At 58.9% G+C, this 23,074-nt stretch overlaps 2 protein-coding genes across 4 annotated transcripts in view; both read left to right on the top strand.

Moving 5' to 3' along the window:
- ACOT7 (acyl-CoA thioesterase 7) overlaps nt 1-8,776 on the top strand; it is an 86,426-nt gene extending 77,650 nt beyond the window's left edge. For all 3 annotated transcript variants that reach the window (XM_081306595.1, XM_081306596.1, XM_081306598.1), the window contains exon 9: nt 8,361-8,776. In XM_081306595.1, coding sequence (XP_081162721.1) covers nt 8,361-8,459 — 99 coding nt within the window. In that variant the 3' untranslated portion in view covers nt 8,460-8,776. The remainder of the gene's footprint in view (nt 1-8,360) is intronic.
- Nucleotides 8,777-11,650: 2,874 nt separating this feature from the next.
- GPR153 (G protein-coupled receptor 153) lies at nt 11,651-22,882 on the top strand. The gene is made up of 6 exons (XM_081308477.1): nt 11,651-11,889; nt 16,032-16,498; nt 16,875-17,304; nt 19,113-19,305; nt 19,827-20,011; nt 20,449-22,882. The coding sequence occupies exons 2-6, from the start codon at nt 16,143-16,145 to the stop codon at nt 21,121-21,123; spliced, it is 1,839 nt and encodes a 612-aa protein (XP_081164603.1). The 5' UTR covers nt 11,651-11,889; nt 16,032-16,142; the 3' UTR covers nt 21,124-22,882.
- Nucleotides 22,883-23,074: the final 192 nt, after the last annotated feature.

Genomic DNA, 23,074 nt, shown 5'->3' on the forward strand with positions numbered 1-23,074 from the left:
CCTGGCCCTGGGCACCATCTGACCTGCTGCCCCAGCATGAGCACAGGATGCCTGCCTGAGGTAGGCTAGGGAGGCCCTTGGTGGTCCCAGCTGTGGCTACCCCTCCTTGGAGGCTTGCTTCCTGGCTTGAGCCATCACAGGCCAGCTGTTGCTCCGTGAGGTCTTTCTGGAAGGCCCTTGTGCCTTTGCACTGAGGAGGTGGCACAGGTGGGACTTTCCGTGCTCCCGTGGCCCTTCCCCTGAGGATACAGCAGCAGCACAGGAGGCCATCACCTTTCTGGCTAGGATGAACAGGGAAACTGCTCTCTGTGGCCTGGCGTGGCAGGAGGGAGGCCCAGACTGCAGGACTGCAGGGGCCCCGGGGGCTGCAGTTTGGTGAGATACTTTGGTGTCATGGAGACCACTGGGCCCCAAGCTCCTGCATGCTGAGGCTCCGTAACCACTTTTAGGGAATTTCACAGCCAGAAGAGCCTCCCAGCACTCTGGCCCTCTGTCTTCCCTTTGATCCTGCCGGGGACAGGATGTTTTCCTACTGGTCACTGGCTGTCCCAGCCTCTTCCGTCGTCCTTGCCTGTTGAGCGGCGTAAGCTCGGGTGCAGTTAGTTGTTGGCTAGGCGGGGGTGTAGCAGGTGGTGTCGGTCTCAGCAAGAGCAGGCACAGTTTGCCTCTGAGGGATCCTGTTTGCAGCCGTGGTGTGCTCGCCAACTTCCTGTCAGGTGTCAGGGAAGTGTCGGGTCATGAAGCCACCCCAGTGCCTGACTGCCTGACTGGCCAGTGCTCAGGCACTTGGAGTAGCTGGGAGCCTCTCCCCAGAACCAGCATTGGGGCCACACACATGGTCAGCAGGGGAGAGGAGGGTGCATGTCCCCAGCCCCACCTCGGGCCTGGCTCTTTTCCCGCCACCTTGGATTCTGCACTCTGCCAGGCCGTCCATGCCCACGTGTCCCGGCATGGACGTGTGTTCCTGCCTCTTTGCCAGCAACACTGGCCACAGGCCTGCGGGGCACACAGCAGAGTGGGGGTGTCTGCCTGCCTGCTCCACTCACAGTCCACAAGAGGCACTGGCCACCAATACTGGGGCACAAGGAAGCCAAGCTGTGATGGGGTGTGGGCTGGGAGGGCACAGGGGATGGCCAGTCTGTCCCAGACTCCACCAAGGCTGCTGTGGAGGGCAGGAGAGGTCACTGTGCTCAGATGAGACCAGGCCACCAGCACGGAGGTTTCCTAGCAGTCTCACTTCTGGTGTGGCCTGGGGTGGGGGAAGGGACCACCCACCCCAAGTGTGGAGAGCCACACCGTTTCTTGACGGCCTGCTGCTCTGTCCTCAAGGGGCACAGAGGGCCCGGGCACCCCTCTATGGAGAATAGGACTCAGAAGGCCCCCCGCCCGTGTGTGCATGTGCAGACCCGTATGTTCCCAGGCAGGCAGAGTTGGCGCTGGAGGGCAGGTAGGGAAGCCTAAGTCACTGCACAGGCCTGCCAGTTACGCCTCTGTGTCCACTGCCAGCCCTGCTGAGCTGAGCCCTCAGTCCGGAGCCTTCTGGTGGTGGTTGGAGTGGACGGCGCAGTGTTTGTTGAGTGAAACCACCAGTTTTGAATCTTTGGCGTGTAGAGCTAAGACTTCCTTGTTTTGATCATTTGGTCATTCGTTCAACAGAGGAGCCCCTCTGTGTCCCCAGACCCTGTGCTGCAGGGCGTGGAGTGTTGCAGCAGGGCAGGGCTGCAGGGATGACACAGCCTGGCGGGGCCTCACGGGTGACCAGCGCTTGGCAGATGACAGCTGCAGTCTGTTCTGTTGCTGATGGTGAGGACAGTGGTGTCACAAGCCCGGCTGCAGGGCTGCCGAGCCTCCACCATGGGGACAAGCAGACTCCTCTTCACCCTTCGTCACCCCACCTCTGCTTGCGACCTCCCATTAGCCTCTGTGTGGGGGTGTCTCAGGCACACACAGGAGCATTATTTTGGAGTTTGTGTCTGTGCTGCCAGGTGGCTCTCCCTAGTGGTCTCCATTATTGTCTGCTGCTGCGGGCCACCATCCAGAGACCCCAGCTAGGTGCAGCGGCAGAGGAGTCAGCCCAGGTGTGCAGGGGCAGTGGGTGTGTCCTGCGCCCGTGCCTGGCTCTGCCCTGCCCAGGTGGGATCCTCCCACGGAGCTGCATCCTGGGAGCCGGGGCTTGGGAGGACCGAGGGTGCTGAGCTTGCCCTTTCCTGGCCCAACAGTGGCCCTCAGCAGGCTGTGCTGAGTGTCCCATGTCCCCTATAGTCAGAAGATGTTTTAGTTGCTTTTGTAAGTGTCCCAAGATCCTTCTTGTCTCCATTAGATCACGGGAGAGGGCGTGCCATGTGGCTGTCTAATTGAGGAGGTCTGTGTCCCTCAGGCTGGCAGGAAACTGTTCTGTTGCCACCAGAGCCCTCATTGCACCAGACTCTCACTAATTACAGAAAGGACAAGCTATTGATTGTACTGAGGGTGGGACTTAGTCACTCGACCTCTGTGCCACGTTCCAAATGTGTGTTCTTGAAGCACAGAAAATGCAAGGTGGAAAGCATTTGGTTTGCAGTGCTGGGCTGAAAAGCCACAGGCTTCCCCTGCAGTGGAAAGGAGCCCAGAAGGTGGCACTTGGCAGGAGACACTGAGGAGAGGGGAAGAGATGCAGACCCTGGCCCAGGAGTCATCGGGCAGGCACAGCTGGGGCCTGGCATCAGTGCTGGGCAGAGCCCTGGGCATGGAGGAGGCAGTGTGCCTTTGACCTGTGCAGAGGGACCTTCCCTCAGACCCCGTTCCCATGGGTGGGCACGGTGCCCTAAAGGCCTTGCTGCTGTGAGTTGTCCCCCGGGCCATCTGACTGTCCTCCCAGGTCAGTGTCTTGAGTGAACAGATGTACATTACCAGGGCATGTCCTCGGAGCTGGTGTCAGCCTCCTTACAAAATGGTCTCCAAGGTCCTGTGCCTGGCCCCAGAAAGCATGTCTCCATGTCCCCTCCTTGAGTGCTGCCCTACTCCACAGGTGAGGGGACCTGGCCCTAGGAAGGTGCACAGTGCCTCTGATGCCTCCAGCCAGGTCCACATGACCCAGAGTCATGCTCTCTGTCCCTGGCAACCGCCAGGCCCTCGGTTCACAGGGTCACTGGGTCCCAAGTTGCCTGCTGTCCCCTCTGCTCCCACCTTTTCTCTGTGGCATGTGCACAGAGGCCTGGAAGGAGGTTGCAGGTAGGTGCTGTGGCCCGAGGTCACAGCCCCTGTCCCTCTGACAGCCTCAGACTCACCGTGGAGATGTTTGATCTCCCTGTGAAGCGGTTTTCCTCCCCCCTTCCTTCCAGGGACAGCAAGGCTCTGTGTTTATTTGCTTTGTTTGTGGAAAGGACCCACTGTGAGGAGGTGGGGGCTGTGCGCCGGGAGCCATCTGTCTCTGTGCCAGCCCCACACCTAACGGGGACATGGCGGCCCCTTAGTCACTTGTGTGGGAGAGCTGTTGATGAGGCTCATGGCTGGGAGGCTGAATGCCTGTCAGCTGGGGCCAGGAACCCTGCTCCCACATGGAGCAGACGCTGGGTGGGTGCCTGGGACCTCACTGCCTTCGACTACAGATCTCTGCCCTGTCAGAACACCCCTCCAGGGACCTAGGTTGTCAGTGTGACAGTGCTTATGGGTGACTGCTTGGTGCAGAGAGGTTGAGGCTAACGAAGCAGAGTTCGGCTCTTCGGCCTGTCCCTGGACTGTTGCAGAACTGGGAACATTCAGCACTTGCCACTGTCCCTAGAGCGCTGAGGCCGTCCCCTGGACTCTTCCTCCCAGGCTCTCGTGAAGGCTTGGCCACCTTCCCTGGCAGCCTCCTGCACGTCCATCATCAGATAACGTCAGTTCTGACCGAGAGCAGGTCCTGTGATGAGTTCACTGTGAGAATTAAACATGGAAGAGACCTTGGAGCAGCCTGGAGGCTGCACCCTGCACCCTGGTTGGCTGCTAAAATTCCTGCCCTCAGCCTGTGCCCTCTCAGCACCCACACTGGAGGACCCCGTGAGTTAAGCGTCCAGAGCCTTAGATGCATGCCTTCTGGAACACCTAACGAGCTGATGGTTGCCAAGATCATAAGCGTCTGCCACTGTTTAGAGTAATATGGTGGAAGGTGTCCATAGGTCTGGCGGGGGACAAGCTTGGGAAAACTCCACCAGGCTTCACTGTCACAGCTGCACATGAGGTGGGGAGGGACAAGGGAAGGTGAGCAAAGCCTATTCCCATGTACAGGACCCTAGTGTGTCCCCTTCGGGTGTGCATCAGGACACCTCGCTCACCTCCCCATCTGTCCTGATAAGGACCCCAACTGGTGCTGCCACATGCTGGTTCCCGGTGCACGCGGTGCTCCCCTACGAACGCTCCTCCTGAACCCCAGACCAGAGCATCAAGACCCAGGTCATCCGGGTGACCCCTCTGGCAGGCCCTGCACTCGCCTGTACCTCACATCTGCACCAGTGTGGGGGAGGAGGAGCTTGCCTGAGGTCCCCCACCTGGCTCGCTCTGTGGCCGATCCAGCTGCTCTCTGTTGCCTGGTGCCCTGCAGTCCGCCAGGATGACCATCCCAGTGTCCATGCCTATCTCTGCCATTTGGTGGGTCTGCCCAGATGATGGTGAGTGGCAACTATGGGCAGATGGTCTGGGTGCCTTGTGGGTTGGGAGGGTCCACATCAGCCTCCTTCCACCACAGCTGGCCTCCCTGAATCCCCTGCCCCTGCTCAGTGCCATTAGCTGCTCTCTTGTCCCTGTGAGGCCTGCTGTATCTCCAGGGTGCAGCCTGCCCCTCCCAGCACCTGGCAGTGCCCTCTCCCTGCTCTGCCATTCTTTTGCCATGCCCTTGTCACTAGTCTGTGTACTACATTATTTTCCTATTTTTCTATGTATTATTAGTCCCTGAGGATGGGGTCCCCCAGCTCCCAGCACAGAACAGCACTTGCGGGGGACTGAATGAAGGGAGACTTCGTCGCTGGTGCAGAGAAGGTGTTTAGTTTGAACTTGGCAAGTGTTTCTTCCACTCGCCGTCCCTCATGTGCCAGGATTTGGTGGGGGTGCCTGCCACACTGACCTATGACCCCTGTGCTGGCCTGGGGTGTAAGGGCTTCGCTGAGGCATAACCACACGCAGCACAGCCGGCTCACGCGCAGGTGGCCCCAGGTTTCCACGCACCCAGCTCGCACATCCTCGCCACTGTCCACTTTGGGACACCCCCAGCCCCTCTGTGTCCCAGTCCCCGGGCAGCCACTAACCACTTTGTCTCTGTATTTGCTCACTGTGAGTGTTTCATGCAAATGGTCTCAGTCGGTAATGGCCCCTTGTGACGGGCCCCTCTGTGTGGGTGTTGCATGGTGGTGTCAAACATGGACTGTGAGGACCCTGAGCTTGGCCCACATCATGGTAGAGCAAGTAGGGAGGGCCTCGGGGCTAGTGAGCACTGAGGCTGGAACTGGAGCAGGCCAGCCGCTCTCCCTGGTCTGGAGGGGAGGTGATGCTGGGTCCTGGGCGGAATGAGAGGCCTCCCAGAAAGGGCGTGCAGCAAGGTGGGGCCCTGAGGTGGCAGGCCTGTGTCCTCACAGGGAGCACTTGGACTCCAGGCTGTCAAGGCCAGCTTTGAGGGTACATGGGCCAAGCAGCTACCACTCGGCCACACCCGGGTTGCTGGTGATCCTTGGCAAGCGGCCTGGCCAAACGAGCTGGGAAAAACAAAATGATCTTTTTTTTTTTTTTTTAAGTTGTAGATGGTCACAACACCTTTATTTTATTTAGTTTTATGTGGTGCTGAGGATTGAATCCAGTGCCTCACATGTGCTAGGCAAGCGCTCTACCACTGAGCTACAGTTCCAGCCCAACAAACTGATCTTACTTTGCGATTTCAGACCCTTGGTGCCAGTGTGCATTGTTCCTCGTGAGCAGCCACCTAGTGTGCGGGCTCCCAGATCCATTTGGCCCCAGACCAAATAGAGCAGGAACGGGCATCATCAAAGAGAGGACCAGGGTGCACAGCCTAGAGGATTCCACAGACAGGCATCTCCTGGGCCCAGCAGCCTCCCTCAGCCCTACCACAGGTCCTGGCCTTGGGTGGGCTATTCCTGGTGGCCTTCAAGGGCACCCGTGGTGGCTCCTGAGCTCATGTTCTCCATTCTGCAGAGCCATTTGCTCCTTCTTGGCTCCCTTGAGCTCTCTGAGAGCACTTGGCTGGGACCATTAGGGACCACTTGGGGACCGGGTACCTGGCCAGTATCTCATACTACATGTTCCTAGGAGTGCCAGGGAAGAATCGGGAAGTCTCTTCCCACATCAGGAAGGCTGAGTCTCGGCAGAGGGCCCAGGTAAACGTCCCCTCGGTCCAGCTGCCTTTCACAGGCCCAGCCTACATTCTTTGGAGTTCCCTCATGTCCAAGCCTCTTGCCTCCTTTCCTCTCTCTGGGGGACAAGTGTTCCCCCAGGTAGAGGGAGGGCCACCAGCAAAGAGCTGGGCTTTTATGCTAGAAGGAGCTTGTGGTCCAGTGCACCTTGACCCTCTAGCTGTCCTCCCATGCCTGCCAAAGCCAGCAAAACCCAGTGCCCAGCTCACCAGGCCCCAGCTCCAAAACACCCACAAGCTCTGTAGTGCTTGCTCTACCCAGGTGAGGTCCCCTGAGAGGTAGGCAGGAAGCAGGCCTCAGCCACACCAAGAGACTCCATGAGGGAGAGAAAGACCCCCACTACTCTAGCCTGGTGACTTTGACTTGGCAGGACTGGATGAAGATGGATGGACCACACCAAGTGAGGTCCATGCCCAGCAGCATCACGTCACTTGTGAGCTTCTAAGAACTGAGTCTCAGCCCAGTCCCAGGCCCACTGGATCAGACCCTGCATGCATGAGAAGCCCTGCCCTAGCACATCTGCCCAACTGTGCATGGGCGCCCTCTGCTGGGCCCCCATTCTGGGCCTCAAGCCCACCAGCCCCCAGAAAGCTCAGGAGTCTTGCCCTCTTAGAACTTACGCTAATACAGAGAAAGAATCTTTTCTCTTCCTGGGCTGTTCCAAGTCAACAGCCTGGAGTTTTACTCTCTTAAGTCAGCCAGAGGTCAGACCAGAGCAGCAGGAGGGATTCCTTCCATAAAGTGTCTTAGAACAGGACTCAGCCCCTGTGGGGGCCTAGCCCTGTGTCTTTCAATACCCTTGTGTCTGAATGACACCAAGCTGGCAAAAGCCTGGACAGTGTACACCTGGTGACATTTAGGGAGCAATTCTGGAGAAGGCTGAGGAGAGGAGGTATTGGTGTGACTTGACGTTACATCCTCTGCCTGCTGTTCTCTCTTCTGCCAATTCACCATTTGTCTGTAGACCACGTAGGCCTAAAAATAGCTGCTGGGGCTTGGAGTCATAGTGGATGAAGGGCAGCGGCCCCGTTTCTTTGGCTTACAGACACCCTCAAAACGTCGAAGTGAAATGGCATCCCAGGGGAATTAGTACAGCTCATTAAACCTGAATCCTGGCCAGGGCAATTCGAGGCAGAACTTGGTAGTGGCACAGATGGGGCCTCAGAAGTGACCACCTAATGCTCCTGCTTTGGCATCTGCCCAGGGTTTGTGGCAGGCTCCTCCTGAGAGTGTAGGGGGTACTGCCCTTCACAGTGCCAGCCCACCAGCAGGCATGAACCAGGACCATCCTGGGCAGAACCCAGCCATAACCAAAAAGTCCACCAGCCAGCCTGCTCCACCCACTAAGGATGCGGTGCAGCCTCGCAAGTTGTTCAAAGGAACAGTAGCGAGGTGCATTAGGTTCAAGAGGCCACTTTCTGAGCACCTGCATGGCCAGAGCAGGTTGGCAGGGCCACCTCCCCACAAAGCAGGCCCTGTTGCACCTGAGGCAGGCCAGTGGCCTTCTCAAGGTCACAGCCAGATCAGTATTCCTGCCTTCCCTAGGATCACATGCCACAGGCATCTGGCTTCCCCTGGCAGCAGAACAAATGCAAGGTTCCTCTTTTCCTTGCTCTCTGCTCACACCCAGCTCTAGCGCCAGCCTTCCCACCTTTCATTATCAAGTGCATTTTCAACTAAAGTGCATTACCAAAGGGACACTGGGCTTGGAATTCCAACCACTGTGAAAGGTAAAGTGGGCATGTCCGTAGGACTTAGCAGACTCTGCCAGGTTAGGAGGATGCAGCAGGAGGCCTGTGCCTGGCATCCAGCAGCCCCAGGAGGCCATCAGGGCCAAGTTGGGTCCAAACCCTCCTGGGAAGGTGCAGACACACAGGTGGGGGAACCTGATTCTAGGAAGGACAGGGCTCAGGAGGGACCAGGTCACACAGCCTGCCTCGGGTTCAGCATCCTGTCTAACCTGTGCTGCTTCTCTGTGGCCCACAGCCCGAGACCGAGGATGAGAAAAAGCGCTTTGAAGAAGGCAAAGGACGGTACCTGCAGATGAAGGCAAAGCGACAGGGCCATACAGAGCCACAGCCCTAGACCCTCCTCCGCCATCGGGGCCTGAGCATCTGCGGTGACAGCCCCGGTTTCAGTCACTTAGAAGTTATCCCCTTGGCCAAACCCCCCCCACTCCCGTTGAGAGCTGGTGCTGTGAGACGTATCCACGTGGCAGTGTTAACCTGCACCCTGTCCTGAGAGCCTGTGCACCGAAGCTTTATTTATATCCTTCCAGTATAAATGCTACACAGTATTGTCCCAAATGCTGGAGGCATCCACAGGCACCCTAGGGATTGCTTCCGAGCACGTTAAGGTATGTGAAGAATCCAGCGCCCTAATAAAGCTGCTGTTTGGCTGGACCTATGAAGCCTGGTGGTCTTTTGTCAGGCGTCTGCTCTCCCACTGGACACAGGGTGTGGGGGCTCTCGTGTGCAGCCTCAGTCTTCCATTCTGTGAGCTTGCGCCTTCATCCTAGGCCCCACCCACTGAGCCCCAGCACCTGTGTGTGCCCCAGAATCTCAGGCGTAGCAGCCCCCGTTCCTGTCTGGCTGTAGAGAGTGCATTTGTAGATTTGCAGCCTGGCTCCAGAGGTCCCGCCCTGGCAGGAACCTGGAAGGGAGTAGACTTAGGGCCACATCCTCCATGTTGCTGTGTTCCCGTGTGGGTTGAGGCATCTGCGTGTGTCTGGGTGTGTGTGTCTCCAGCAGCCCCAGGGGGCACATAAACCACTCAGGCCTCTGCAGGGGCCAGAACTCCACCCTCCACCCCAGTCCACCAAATATACCCATGGAGGAGGTGCCCAGGCTGGTCCCTGAAGTCCAAACATCTGTCCCACTGCCTGGAGAAGAGACTGGCCCGCCAACAGCTGCCGCCTTGCACAGGCTCCCTCAGGCCCCTAGAGAGAGAGCTCAGCTCCAGATGTAGAAACGCCCACCAAGAGCTTTGGAATCTGTCTCGGGCCCCAGTCCTAGCTGATGGGGTTATTTCCTGCCTGGGAGCAAGGGGAGAGAACCAGCTCAAACTTCATAAAGCCCCAGCAACTCTGCCCTCCTACCGCTCAGCCACTGGAGGCTGGCTCTGGCAGTGTTGATCATCCCCAGCTCCACCACAACCCATGCCACAGGGAGGCCCTGAGCTCACCAAGCCGCTGAGGGCAAGCAGAAAGCTAGATGAGGCCAGCTAAGCCGTGCTTTGTGAACCAGAGCCAGCCACACCATCCCCAGCAGTGCCTGGGCTCACTGAGGGGGCAGGGACCTAGGCATCTGCATCCTTCATAAGAAGGTGGGCCTGGCCTCAGACTCCCTAGTTCTGTCCCACCTTGGGCACTCACACCCGACCTTGGGAAGTCAGGTACCTAAAACTCACCACCCAGGTGTGTGAAGTACAAAGCACCAGACCCAAGACAGCATGGAATAAGTAAACCCAGGGCAGCCATTAGGGTCCATCTGCCACATGCCCCAAAGCCAGCCAAGGTGGACAGAGGCACTGATAACAGCACTGAGTGAGCCGGGTGGGGGGACCAGGCCTGGGGAAGGCTGCTCTCTGTCCTTGGGCAGAGTCCAGGCCCTCAGTGGCTGAATCTTAGAAATGCCATGCTTGGGGCTGGGGGTGTAGCTCAGCTGTGGAACCCGCTTAGCAAACTCAAGGGCCTGGGTTGATCCCAACACCAAAAAAAGAGAAAAAATGCCACATTTGATTACAGCTGCCCTGTCCCTGCCTCCCACTGATGGCAATCTATTTATAACCAGGGCCACCTGGATGAGGAGCTAGCCTGTCCATTGAGGGCTCACTGGGGATACTGAGGCCCCGAGCATCCCAAAATCCACGGGGGAGTGCGGGAGAGGGCATGGCCCAGACTCCCCACTCCCCAGGAAGCCCTGCATGTTACTATGTAGTCTTTCTCTGCAAGTAACTATTTCTGTCAGGACTGGCCCTAAGGTCCATCTTGGGCCCCCCAGAAGATTCTCAGGGACCTGAATATAGTTTAAATGAGCACAAAACCCAGGCTGTCCAGTACTAGGCAGACCTGCCTGACCAGGCAAGTGCCCGGTAGCTCTTTGTGCTGCAGTTGGTCTGGGTCTCACCCTGGCCGTGTGCCAGCTCTGCGGACACAGGGCTGCCTGCCCAGGGAGGCTTCCCCTGTGCCCAGAAGGACAGTGCTGTGCCAGGCAGCCCTGAGGCCTGGTACTATGTGTGAGCAACTCTGCCCTCCTACCGCTCAGCCACTGGAGGCTGGCTCTGGCAGCGTTGATCATCCCCAGCTCCACCACAACCCATGCCACAGGGAGGCCCTGAGCTCACCAAGCCGCTGAGGGCAAGCAGAAAGCTAGATGAGGCCAGCTAAGCCGTGCTTTGTGAACCAGAGCCAGCCACACCATCCCCAGCAGGAGATGCTCACCTACACAGGAGGTTAAGATATCAGCTCTACTCTTTGGAGGGTCTTCCAGAGACCCCCATTGAGGACCAGGATGTTTTCCCCCAGATGGGATAAGCCTCAGCTGTCAGTCTATGGGTGACTGCCTGTACCCTACCAGGCTAACGGGAGGAGTACATCAGAGGGAGGGAAGAAGAAGAGGTGGGGATCAGGCTGCTGACTGGGGCCTATCCCAGCTGCAAGGTGGGGGGCAGGGCTTGAGAGGTCATCTCTGAGCCCATATGGGGAGGAGTGGTCACAGGGTAGCCGCACCTCTAATGACTATTCCTTTAATAGGCCCCAAGGCCCAGGGATAAGTTGGAATCCTCAGCACGCTTAACCTCCCCTTTCGCCTTTCGCTGCTCTGGCTCTGGACCAAGCAACTCAGGGTTCCTAGAAACCGCCAGTCCTCAGGAGGGCAGGTCCTGTCCACACCCCGCCACGGCTGCTCACCTTAGACGTGGCTTCCACCCAGAAGGTCTCCTTGAGCCTCCCACTGCCTCCTACCCCACTCCTGACCCAGCTCCCTCTGGCCCGCCAGCCCCGCCAGCCCTGGGCATGGGTCTCTCCAGGCGGCCACGGCAGGAGGACCCAAGACCTAGCGCGAGGCTGCTGTGCCGGCGGGAGGCGTCGATCGCCGCGCGGGACTGAAGCCCCAGCTGCGGGGGAGGGGCAGACCGCGGACGGACAGACGGACTGCGCTGCGGACCGCGCCTGAGAGCAGGCGGGGCGGGGCGGGCCGAGGGGCGGCGCGCGGAGGCCCCGGCGGAGGCATGCGCCCTGGTCCGCCCCCCGCCCCCGGGCCCAGCGCAGCCAGGCGAGCGGCGGGAGCACAACGCGACCGCGGCGGAGGCGGCGCCCAGGGAGGGAGGGAGGGAAGGGCGGCGGGCCGAGCGCATCGCCCCGGCCATCGGTGTCAGCCGCCAGGATGCCCCGGCCAGCGGGCCGCTCCGCCGCCAGCAGTCCCCGGCGGCCCGCGCTCGGTCCCGGGGCGCGGGCATCGCAGCCGGAGCCAGAGGCGGGAACGGCGAGCAGGAGCCCCGGGAGCCCCCAAACAGGGTGAGCGTCGCCGCCCTGGCCCGGGGGTGGCCGGGCGGGAAATTCCCGCGGGAGGATTCGGAGGGGAGGGGACTGTCGGCGCTCAGTCGGTCGCCTGGTCTGTCCGAGGGGCCGTGGGCACCGCCTGGGGCTGGAACCTATCCAACTTGGGAACCTTAAGGGTAACTTCCCCGGTGTCAGCCCCTCACTCGGTTCCCTCATCCCCAGGCCTGGCAACTCCGCCCCCAGAGGCCCACGGAGGTCAAGGGTGGCCACTCTGGGGGTCCTGGTCCCTCCCCTTCCCCGCGCAACCCTCAGAGTGCGTGGGAACCAAGGTCCCACCAGCTTCCGACTCCCCAGGCGGTCACTCGGACGCGCCCTCGGGGCTGGGCAGGACTAGGGGTTTCCACTGGGAACTGGCAGGCGGGGAAACGTCTGTTGGAGACGTGGAGGGTGATCCGAGCCCCAGGGGGCTGAGATCGCAGGGGTTGGAGATTCTGGGGGTGTGAGCTGCGTGCCCCGCCCCTGAGCGGCTGCTGGGCCGGACTCTGCAGGACCATTGGCGCAGCACCGGCGGAAACCAGCATGGGGGCAGGAGCCCGGAGAGCAGACCCGCTGGAGGCGGGCGGGCCGCAGCCAGAGCCCGGGGAATCCTTTCAAGTTCTGGGTTCTCTTTGTTGCGCAATAGAACCCTGCGGCCGCGCGGCCTCATTGGCCCGGGTCCGTGACGTCACCCCGGGCCCCGCCCGCAGACCCTGCGGCGGGAGGCTTCAGGGCCTGGGTGGGTACCAGGACCGAAAGGAGGCACCTGCAGTCTTCCCTGAGTTGGGGAGGGCTTGTTCCTGGCGGGGAGTGGGAAGCCCCATCCTGGAAACGCTTGAGGATGCCTTGAGTGCACCGCGGGAGGAGCTTTGCTAGCAGGGTAGTGGCAGGCCCAGGACCTGGGCCTGGGGTTTGGACCCCCGTGGCTGCTGCTCCCTGTGAAGCAAGAATTGTGGGTCTGTGCTCAGTGGATCTCCCATCATCAACACGGAGGAGAGGGGCATGATGTTCTCACAGCCAGAACCCTGCCACTGTTCACCTGAAGACCTGTGTCTACCCCCATCACCATCCCAGGACATTACTCCCCCACCCCAGACCCTAGTGTCCAGGGTTCCTCTCTGTTGCACTCAGCTTGAAGCAGTGGTGTTCCCAGGCAGTAGAATGTGCCCTATGAGGATAGGAGGCCCAGAACCACCTCACCCTCGGGCAACAGCAACACAAATGCCTGGTTCCCAGACATTTCAGGGTTTGAGAGGTCGAGACTTTGGTGTCGGGCATGTGGAGTTTGGGTCCTGGCTCAGGCACATAATGGCATGAGCAAATGGTTTTACCTCTCTCTGCCTCTACGGTCATCTTTAAAATGGGGATGGCAACATTATTCATCACACAAAGTTTCTGGAGATACTAAGTGGTAGGCGTGTACCTGTTTGCAGGAGGATGCTTCCTCCCTTACCCAGGGGGCATGTTTCCCTGCCCATAGACCTAGAGCTTTCCCTTCAGCAAGGCACTGTTAAGCTAGACAAGGGAAAGAACTGGCACTGTGAAGTGTTGTGCTGCTGGTAACCTGGTGTCCTCCTCACCACCCTGTACCAGGAATCAGGTAAGGGTGAACCAGACAGGGCCAAAGTCACAAGGGTCAGAGAGAGTATGCTTGGGCATCTGACAGCTGAGACAGTCCAATTCAGGTAGAAATAGATCCTGGCCGCCAGGTTCATGCTGAGCCCGGTTCCTATTTGATGCGGTAGAGGTTGCTGGTGCCTGCAGCCTCTGGCCCAAGGCAGTCATCCACCCTCCACAGGTTGCCAGGCAAACCAAAGGCCAGATGCAGACCTGTGACCTCCTCACCCCAAAGCTGGTCTGAGGTTCACTTGCACCAACCTCAGTGTCTTGGCCTTGGCAAGCATTTAGTAAGCACTTGCTCCATGCCCAGATCCACCCTTGGCACCACTGGCATAGCTCATTACCTACCAACCCTAATCCTTCAAGGTAGGCACTGCCATGTCTGATGATAAAGGGGGACACAGAGGCATCAGCTAAGAAGCTGGGAGCAGCCTGTCAAGCCTATGCCCTTTCTCCCTCACCTTGTGGCCTCTGCACCATGGCCAGAGAGCGTCGCTGGACATAAGAATGGCTGCTGGAGGGTCACCCTACCTCCCAAGGTCTTCGTGTCCACCTTCTACACCCTCACCCTGGCCACCTGCTTCTTACCCTTCCTCCCACACTGGCTCTGGGTACTGGAAGGGAGGCTGCTCTGTTTGGGAAGAAATTTCCTGGCCATAGCTGTCCCCTCCCCTGGCCTCGAGCTGTTAAAAAGCACTTGTGTCCAGACTGTGCTCCTCCCCTGGGCCAAGGGTCCCAGCAGGTCTGGGGCAGGGGCCCAGAAATGAATAAGACACATTGCTGGAGTGCCCCAGGGAGTGGGCAGCAGACATACCAAAAGAACGCCAGGCAGCTGCTGAGTGCTGTGGCACACGCCTGTGGTCCCAGCACTTGGGAGGCGGAGGCCAGCCTGAGTGACTAAGTGTGACCGTCTCAAATTAAAAAAAGTAGAACGGGGCTGGGGCTCAGGGGTGGCACACTTGCCTGGCATGTGTGAGGTTCTGGTTTCGATTCTCAGCACCCCATATAAATAAATAAAAAATAATAAAGGTCTATTAACAACTAAAAAATACTTTTTTTTTTTAAAGAGAGAGTGAGAGAGGGGAGAGAGAGAGAGAGAGAGAGAGAGAGAGTTTTTAATATTTATTTTCTAGTTCTTGGCGGACACAACATCTTTGTTGGTATGTGGTGCTGAGGATCGAACCCGGGCCTCACGCATGCCAGGCGAGCGCGCTACCGCTTGAGCCACATCCCCAGCCCCCTAAAAAATACTTTTAAAAACTTAAAAATAAATAATAGTTGGGGCTGGGGATATAGCTCATGCACAAGGCCCTGGGTTCAGTCCCCAGCATGGCCGCAAATAAATAAATAAATAAAAGTAATAATAATAAGGGCTCAGCGGTAGGGTGCCTCTGCGTTCAGTCCCTAATAGAGGAAAGAAAAAAAAAAAAAGCCTACCAGGACATTGCTTTCCCTGCCTGAGAGCCGGGTAATCTGGCTAAGGCTTCAGTGGCCTCTCCATCCCCAGCTAGAGACACACCATTCCTGGGGGGTCTTGTATCTTGTATCTTGTATCAGTACTCTGCACAGGGAGGTGGTTCAGGCTGCCAGGCTGGGAAGCAGGGGAGGGACTTGTCACCCAGCCTTCTGGCAGGATGGGGCACCTCCCTGATACATACCTCATGTCCAACATCCTGTGTCCCTGGCTCACATCCAAAGGCTGTTGGCAATTCCCTTGCAGAGTCAAGGTTCAGGCTCTGCGCTGTCCCCAGGCCAATGCTGCCCATGTCATCAGCACATAATACTGACCACCACCATATAGCTCCCACTGTATGCAAGACCCAGACCTAGGGCTTTAGAAACATGGTGTCTGTTCACCCCAGCCCCCCTGGAAGAAACAGGGCAGGGCTGGTCAGAGGAGGACAGGGTGCAGGGACCCTTCCTGAGCCCTACACCAAGGGGGCTGGAGCTTTATCCCCAGCCTGCAGTTGGACTGGGGCCTGTCATGGGAGCCCACCTGGGGAAGGCCAACTGGGGTGTGACTGGCTGAAGCAGGTGGCCCTCTCCAGGGTGGGCATGAAAGTGGTCACACTCACCCCTGCCTCACAGGTCTCTTGGTGAATCAGGAAGGGGAGGGAGTTTCAGAGAGCTTCATCCTCCTGGGCCCAATGAGGTGGGATGAATTAAGGGGAAAGCCCTGCTGGGGAGGCCTGGGGTGGGCAGTGTGAGGACCTTGGAATGTCTGATGGGAAGAGGGCTTGTTCTGGGACAGGACCAGGACACACTTGAGGCAAGAGTGTCCATTGGCCTGTGGATGCAGATGACCTGAAAGAAAGCCCAGATTCTAAGCCTTGATCAGGAGTGGGCAGAAATGAGGGAACATGCAGTTATGGGGTGCTGGCTCCCGGGCAGGAGGCCTGGTGTGAGACAGGACCACACAGGCGGGGACTCCCCCATTCCCACAGCCCAGAGCTCCCGTACTGTGGTCAGAGGGGAGTCACTGAGTGCTCCCCTGCCCCCAGCTGCTCGTGGTTCCTGGTGTCCCTGAGCCACCGTGTGTGAGGGCTGCTGCTCACGCCAAGGTCTGACTCCAAGGAGGATGCCTCGGCCGCTTGCCAGCTCCTGTTTGCACCATGAGTGATGAGCGGCGACTGCCTGGCAGCGCGGTGGGCTGGTTGGCGTGTGGAGGCCTCTCCCTGCTGGCCAACGCCTGGGGCATCCTCAGTGTGGGTGCCAAACAGAAGAAGTGGAAGCCACTGGAGTTCCTGCTGTGCACGCTCGCAGCCACCCACATGCTCAACGTGGCCGTGCCCATCGCCACCTACGCAGTGGTGCAGCTGCGACGGCAGCGTCCTGACTATGAGTGGAATGAGGGCCTCTGCAAGGTCTTCGTGTCCACCTTCTACACCCTCACCCTGGCCACCTGCTTCTCCGTCACCTCCCTCTCCTATCACCGCATGTGGATGGTCCGCTGGCCCGTCAACTACCGGTGAGCATGTGAGATCTGGTGCCCTTGTGAGGACCGTGCATGAAGAGACGTGCCCAGTGTACCTGTGCGCACCTGCAAGGGCCCTGTGTGATTGTGCCACACCTGTGTTGTGCTGGAGTGGGCAGGGTGGTCGGGAGGGTGGCTCTGGGCTGCTGGGGACATGCACATATGGGTGTGAGTACACCGGTGCCCAGTGGAGGAATACCTGGCAAGAGGGATGTGGGCAGTGTGCACAGGCATCTCCTGGGAGAGACAGGGCCCCCCACGCTGATTGAGCCACGACTGTGATGTATGGGGGCAGCTAGGCACAGTCACGACCCTCTGCAGGTCCTGTGTGTGACACTGGTTTCCTCTGTCCTGCCCTGCCCCACACCAGGCTGAGCAATGCCAAGAAGCAGGCGGTGCACACAGTCATGGGCATCTGGATGGTGTCCTTCATCCTGTCGGCTCTGCCTGCTGTCGGCTGGCACGACACAAGTGAACGCTTCTATACCCACGGCTGCCGCTTCATTGTGGCTGAGATTGGCCTGGGCTTCGGTGTCTGCTTCTTGCTGCTAGTAGGCGGCAGTGTGGCCATGGGGGTGGTCTGCACAGCCATTGCCCTGTTCCAGACGCTGGTGGTGCAGGTGGGACGCCAGGCTGACCGTCAGACCTTCACTGTGCCCACCATCGTGGTGGAGGATGCACAGGGCAAGCGCCGCTCTTCCATCGATGGCTCAGAGCCTGCCAGAACCTCGCTGCAGATCACAGGCCTGGTGGCCACCATCGTGGTCATCTATGACTGCCTCATGGGCTTCCCCGTACTGGTGGGTGAGGGTGTGGGTGGGAGCCTGTCAGGGGCCATGGGCTTGGGGCAGTCAGAGGCCGGGCATTGGGTGGTAGAAGCCTCGGACCCCTTTGAGCTGCACATTTTCATACCTATTTTACAGGTTTGAAAAGCAAGGTTTAGGGAAGTATATGACTCTTTCAAAAGTCAGGGCAGCTTTGGTGGGACTCAAAGCCACATCAGGTGACTACAGTCTCTTCTGTCACACTTCGAAGGAAATTCCTCCTGTCACCAGAGGCCACTTAGATGCAGAGGGTATGGGAGGTGAGGTGACATGTCCTCAGGTTTCCAGTAGGCCCAAGGCCCAGATGTGGCAGGTCAGTAGCCAGGAGTTAGATTGGACAGGGCAAGGTCAGGGAAGGCCCTGAATGTTCTGGGAAGTTATGCTTGATCCTAAGGGCTCAGGAAGGTCAAGGTGAGGCCTGGTCTATGGAAGGCCTTGATAATCAAGGTCCAGTGGGACTGCCTGGGGCCCTCTCTGCAACTGGTATCTAGCTGGCCCAAGAATGAACTCTGGACCTAGTAGCCACACCCTCTGGCCATGGGGCTCTAGCCTGAATGTCTGGACTGGGACAAGAAGGGAATTTCAGCCAGGGCCCCTCGGGAGCTTCATCCAAGCAGCAGGGAGGGCCATGTCCCTGGAGTCATTGTAGGGCACAGCTCCAGAAAGGCAGCTAGGGGTGGCAGCTTCAGGGTTAGGGGCTCCCTTGGGATGCAGCCCCTGCTCACCTGCTCCCCATCCACCAGCTACTGAGTCCTTAGGTGTACAGTGGGGCCTGGCATCCTGTCCCTGTGCTGATGGCAGGAAGGAGCTGAGAAACCACAGCAACATAGGAACAGAGCGGGCGCTGGGAAGAGGTAAAGGGTCTGTCTGGCTTCTCTTCAGAGCAGGGAAGTGCCATTTATGGACACTTTTTTTTTTTTTTAAAGAGAGAGTGAGAGAGAATTTTTTTAAATATTTATTTAATTTTTTTTTAAAGAGAGAGAGAGAGAATTTATTAATATTTATTTTTTAGTTCTCGGCGGACACAACATCTTTGTTGGTATGTGGTGCTGAGGATCGAACCCGGGCCGCACGCATGCCAGGCGAGCGCGCTACCGCTTGAGCCACATCCCCAGCCCCAATGGACACGTTATAAACAGTATCTGAAATCTATATCTCATCCTCTCTAGTGTGGGGTGCTCTTAGCCCATTTCACTTATGAAGAAAATAAGCTCTAGAAAGGTTTAGTGGTTTCCTGAGGGTCACACAGCTCATAAATGGCAAAACTCTCATGATGTCTGCAATAGGCATACTTCCATTCTGTCGTAGGAGTTGTTAAATGCCGCTCTTTCCAGGTGGGGAGAGCCATGAGGGCTCTCCTGGGACAGGAGAAATTAAGGGGCCCTGGGAACTGACCCAGAAACCACTGGGAGAGTGAGCCCTAGATGCCTGGCACAAGGGCAGCGCTGAGGAGGCCACTGGCCAAGGAGGAGCAGGGGATGGGGGCTGGCTTTTCAAAGTGCCTGCTGGAGACCTGTTCCCAGGACTGCTCCTCACCTGCAAAGGGCACCGCAAGGCAAACTGCCATTCTCCCCAGTGCTGCCAGCCACACTGTGAAGGGCTGGGCACACAGGAATAGGTGGGCAAGACACCTTTGCCCTTTCCTCCAAGGGCCTAGAATTCTATTTGTGACCGCCACCTCCTTCTCTGGCCAGTGGGTTATTGGACCTGCTGTATGGAGGGGGTGGCAGAGGCTGGGAGGGAGGCTGGGGGTCCAGCCGTCAGGCCTAGCCCTGTGCCCACAGGTGGTGAGCTTCAGCAGCCTGCGGGCCGATGCCTCGGCACCCTGGATGGTGCTCTGTGTGCTGTGGTGCTCTGTGGCCCAGGCCCTGCTGCTGCCTGTGTTCCTCTGGGCCTGTGACCGATACCGGGCAGACCTCAAGGCTGTTTGGGAGAAGTGCATGGCCCTCATGGCCAACGATGTGGACTCAGACGATGGTAAGGATGACCTGTGAGTGGTCCCTGTATCGGCGCCCCGCTGAACATCCCCCTGCATTGTTCCCGCCATGCCCTGCTGCACTGGGTTCCAGTTAACCCAACACTCTGGTTAACAGAGCAGTGTGGACACCAGACTGGATGGGTTCCCCTGAGCTCCCAGCCTCACCCCACCCCAACCTTACAGTGAACTGCCACAGGGGCCCCTGCAGCAGTCACAGTGTCACCTGAGGCTGGTTTTGTGTAGGCACTCTCATCCCTGTGCATATTAAGTCCCAGGAAGTTCCCAGGTAACCTGAGGTCCCACCCCATATCCTAGATGAGGAAACTTGCTCAGTATCTGACCTCCCAGGTTCAACTAAAGGTGGAAGTAGCTAGGATTTGGTCCAGGACCTCAGCCTTGCTCTTTTCAGCTAACCAGTCCCCTTCCTTGTGTGTGTGTGTGTCTGAGATGGGGGTCCCCTGGACTCCCTCCCATAGGCCCCAAAGTTTCTACGGTCCTCTGCCTCTGTCCTGCCCTGTAGAGAGCAGCCTGGAGGGCAGCGTCCCTCCAGACCTGGTGCTGGAGCGCTCCCTTGACTACAGCTATGGAGGTGACTTTGTGGCCCTGGACAGGATGGCCAAGTATGAGCTCTCTGCCCTGGAGGAGGGTCTGCCTCAGCTCTACCCACTGCGACCCTTGCAGGAGGACAAGATGCAGTACCTCCAGGTAGGGGGGGGTGGGGAGGAGGGAGGAGGGGTGGAAGGCGGGCTAGACTGACGCCCCGCCCTTTTCTCTGAGCTCATCTCAGGCTCGGAGTACCTTCAGGGGAATGGCATCACCCTCTGGGCTGGCCTGAGGTCACAGGTAACAGAGCCTGTGTGCAAGGGCTCAGGAGGGGTCCCCTGCCCCCTCCCCCATGTTTCCTGTGCTCTGGAGGAGTGGTCCACCTGATGTCTGCTGTTTCCTTCTGGCGCAATGCTCGGTTCAGGAGCTACACGCGACAACACTGAGGCTCAGAGAGGCTGTCATTTGCTCCAAAGCTCACAGCTCCAAAACAGGCAGCCCCGGTCCCGACCCACTGGCTGCCCTGCTTGAGTACGGGGAGGTGTCAATGCCGGTTTTCCAGAAGGGCAATTCCTGGCTAAATCCCGCCCGGTCCTCAGGTACCACCCACGCGGCGCCTGTCCCACGACGACGAGGACGTGTGGGCCGCCGTCCCACTGCCCACCTTCCTGCCGCGCTGGGGCTCCGGCGAGGACCTGGCCGCCCTGGCACACCTCGTTCTGCCCTCGCGGCCCGACCGGCGCCGCGGCAGCTTGCTGGCCTTCGCTGAGGACGCGCCCCCGTTCCGTCCGCGCCGCCGCTCGGCAGAGAGCTTGCTGTCGCTGCGCCTCCCGGCCCTGGAGGGCGTCCCGCGCCGCGCCCACGACTCTCCCCCGGGCAGCCCGCGCCGCCGGCCTGGGCCTGGCGCCCGCTCGGCCTCGGCCTCGCTGTTGCCGGACGCCTTCGCCCTGACCGCGTTCGAGCGCGAGCCGCAGGCCCTGCGCCGCCCGCTGGCCCCAGCCCGGCCCTTCCCCGCCTTGCGCACCGCCCTCGACGGCTCGGAGCCCGGCGAGTCCCCGACGCCCCCTGGCGGTGCGCGGCGGAGCCCAGGGCCACGCCGGGCCGCGCGTGCGCGCGCCGGGCCCCTGCACACCGGCCTGAGCGCGTCGTGGGGCGAGCCCGGCGGCCTGCACGCGGCGGGCGGCGGCGGCAGTACCAGCAGCTTCCTGAGTTCGCCCTCTGAGTCCTCGGGCTACGTCACACTGCACTCGGACTCGATGGGCTCAGCGTCCTAGGGCCCACCGGAGCCTCCCAAGAACACCAGGCAGGCAGGGCCGCCTGCGAGGACCACAGCACCAAAGATGCCACTTGTGTCCCGCGCAGACATGTGTCACCCCTCTCAGGGGTAAAAGAACAGCGGCACAGCGCCTCTCTTCTGGCTTCTCCCTGCCGGTATTACATTGGGGCACAATGGCTGCCCTGGACGCCTGCGCTCGGCACAGCGTCTCCTGGGACCGGCGTGGCAGGGCGTGGGTAGTGAGCCGTCTACACATGGGCTGCACCAGCCTTCCTTAGCTGGACCAGGTGCAGAGACCCCTGAGACGGGGTCACCATCAGAACAAAGCCCCAGCTTTGGAAAAGCTGGAACCAGAAACCACCCTCCAATCTGCACTGCAACTGCCACACCTCAGGGGCGTGGATTGCAGAGGGTCTCTTTAAGCACAGGGGTCTTCATGGCCCAAACAAGCTCTCTGAGCAGGTCTCTCAGCCTGGGACCTGTTCTGCCTCAGTTTTCCTATCTGTGATGAACAGGTGGCCGTGTTCTCAGGGCTCTTTGAAGTCTGGTCCTTGTGCCCTGGCCACTGAGAAGACCAGGTGTAAGAGATAGGGCCCTCTAGGGGTCCTTTGTGAGGGTCAGGCTTCAGCATGTGGCCCCTAGGCCTGAGGCCTCCCTCTCAGTGCCCCTTGCCTCCTTGGGGACTCACACTCTGCCCTAGCTAAGCACAACACTTCTGCACCCTCACCACTGGCACCACACCCACCGTGACCACCATTCATGCCCCCATGCTCATTACTCCACCATAGTTGCCTGTCCCCCACCACGTCGGCCACCTCTGTGACTCCCACCATGAAAGATGTGGACTCATGGTTCAAAGGACTAAAGCAAAGTCGGGATGTGGGCTTGCCCATCCCTGGCCTCACCCCTACCTACCCGAAGGCTGGGCCCCTGGCAAGGGCCCTCCCCCACCCTGGGACAGGGATTCTCTTTGCTCTCCTTCTTGCAGGCCCAGGCTCTGCCAGGGCCCACATCTTCCGGGTGAAGGAGAGGCTCAGGAATAGCTGTGACCTTTTGAAGGGATAGCACTGCCACCATGCAGTGGCCCCTCAAAGTGGATACCTGTTTCAAGGCCAGCACAGAGCCAGCTGTGTCTCGTTCCCTCTGCCTCATTTCCTCACTTTCCAGACAGGGTTCTAGCCCCAGAGGGGCCACTGAGGGCAGAGGCAGATGACTGCCCAACTTGGCTTCAGAGGCCTCTCTGATCCCTAGCTGTAGGATAATGGGGATGGGCCAGCCACAGGTGAGCAAGGGGCATGGGGGACTGCAGTCCAGCCCCAGCCACAAGAAGGGTCATCCTGGCCAATGCTGCTGTGCCTTCAAGAACAGATGTATCACATGGGGGGACAGAGGCCACCAGCTAGCCACTGTACCTCTCCTCCCCCCAAAAAAACTATTTGTCACCTTGGGTTTTCACTGAATAATTTCATATCCAATGGCAATACTTGCAGTCCTGGTTGATAGGAAATTTCAGGGGAGGACCCCACGTGGAGGACCCTGGGACTCTCTCCCACACTTTGTCTAGCTTCCAGGCTTGTTTGCTGTGTTTATAAAGACATTGACCCTGGACTTAGCTGGGGAGGGAGCTCTGTCTACATACCACCATCCATCCCAGAGCCAGGGGTCTGTTTGTACTTGTTGGTTTTTTGTTGTTTCTTTTGTTTTGGACAACTGAGCATTTCTCTCCTGTACAGGACCCAATACAAACTTCCTTAGGATTTGCACCTGGCCGTCCAAGTCTCCTTAACACCCTTTCAGAATCTAATGGCAGGGCTGGCCAGCAGCACCCAAATGTCTTTCCCTCTGAAACTTGAATTTCTTCACCAATATGCCATTTCTTGGGGTTGGACTTGTCCCTTTAAGAGCTCTCTGGTCCTGCCCATCATGGGAGAGGGACTTGGAGCCAACAG

This window comes from Spermophilus citellus, assembly GCF_964194105.1.
Source record: "Spermophilus citellus genome assembly, chromosome: 9".
In the NCBI taxonomy this organism is placed as follows: domain Eukaryota; kingdom Metazoa; phylum Chordata; class Mammalia; order Rodentia; family Sciuridae; genus Spermophilus; species Spermophilus citellus.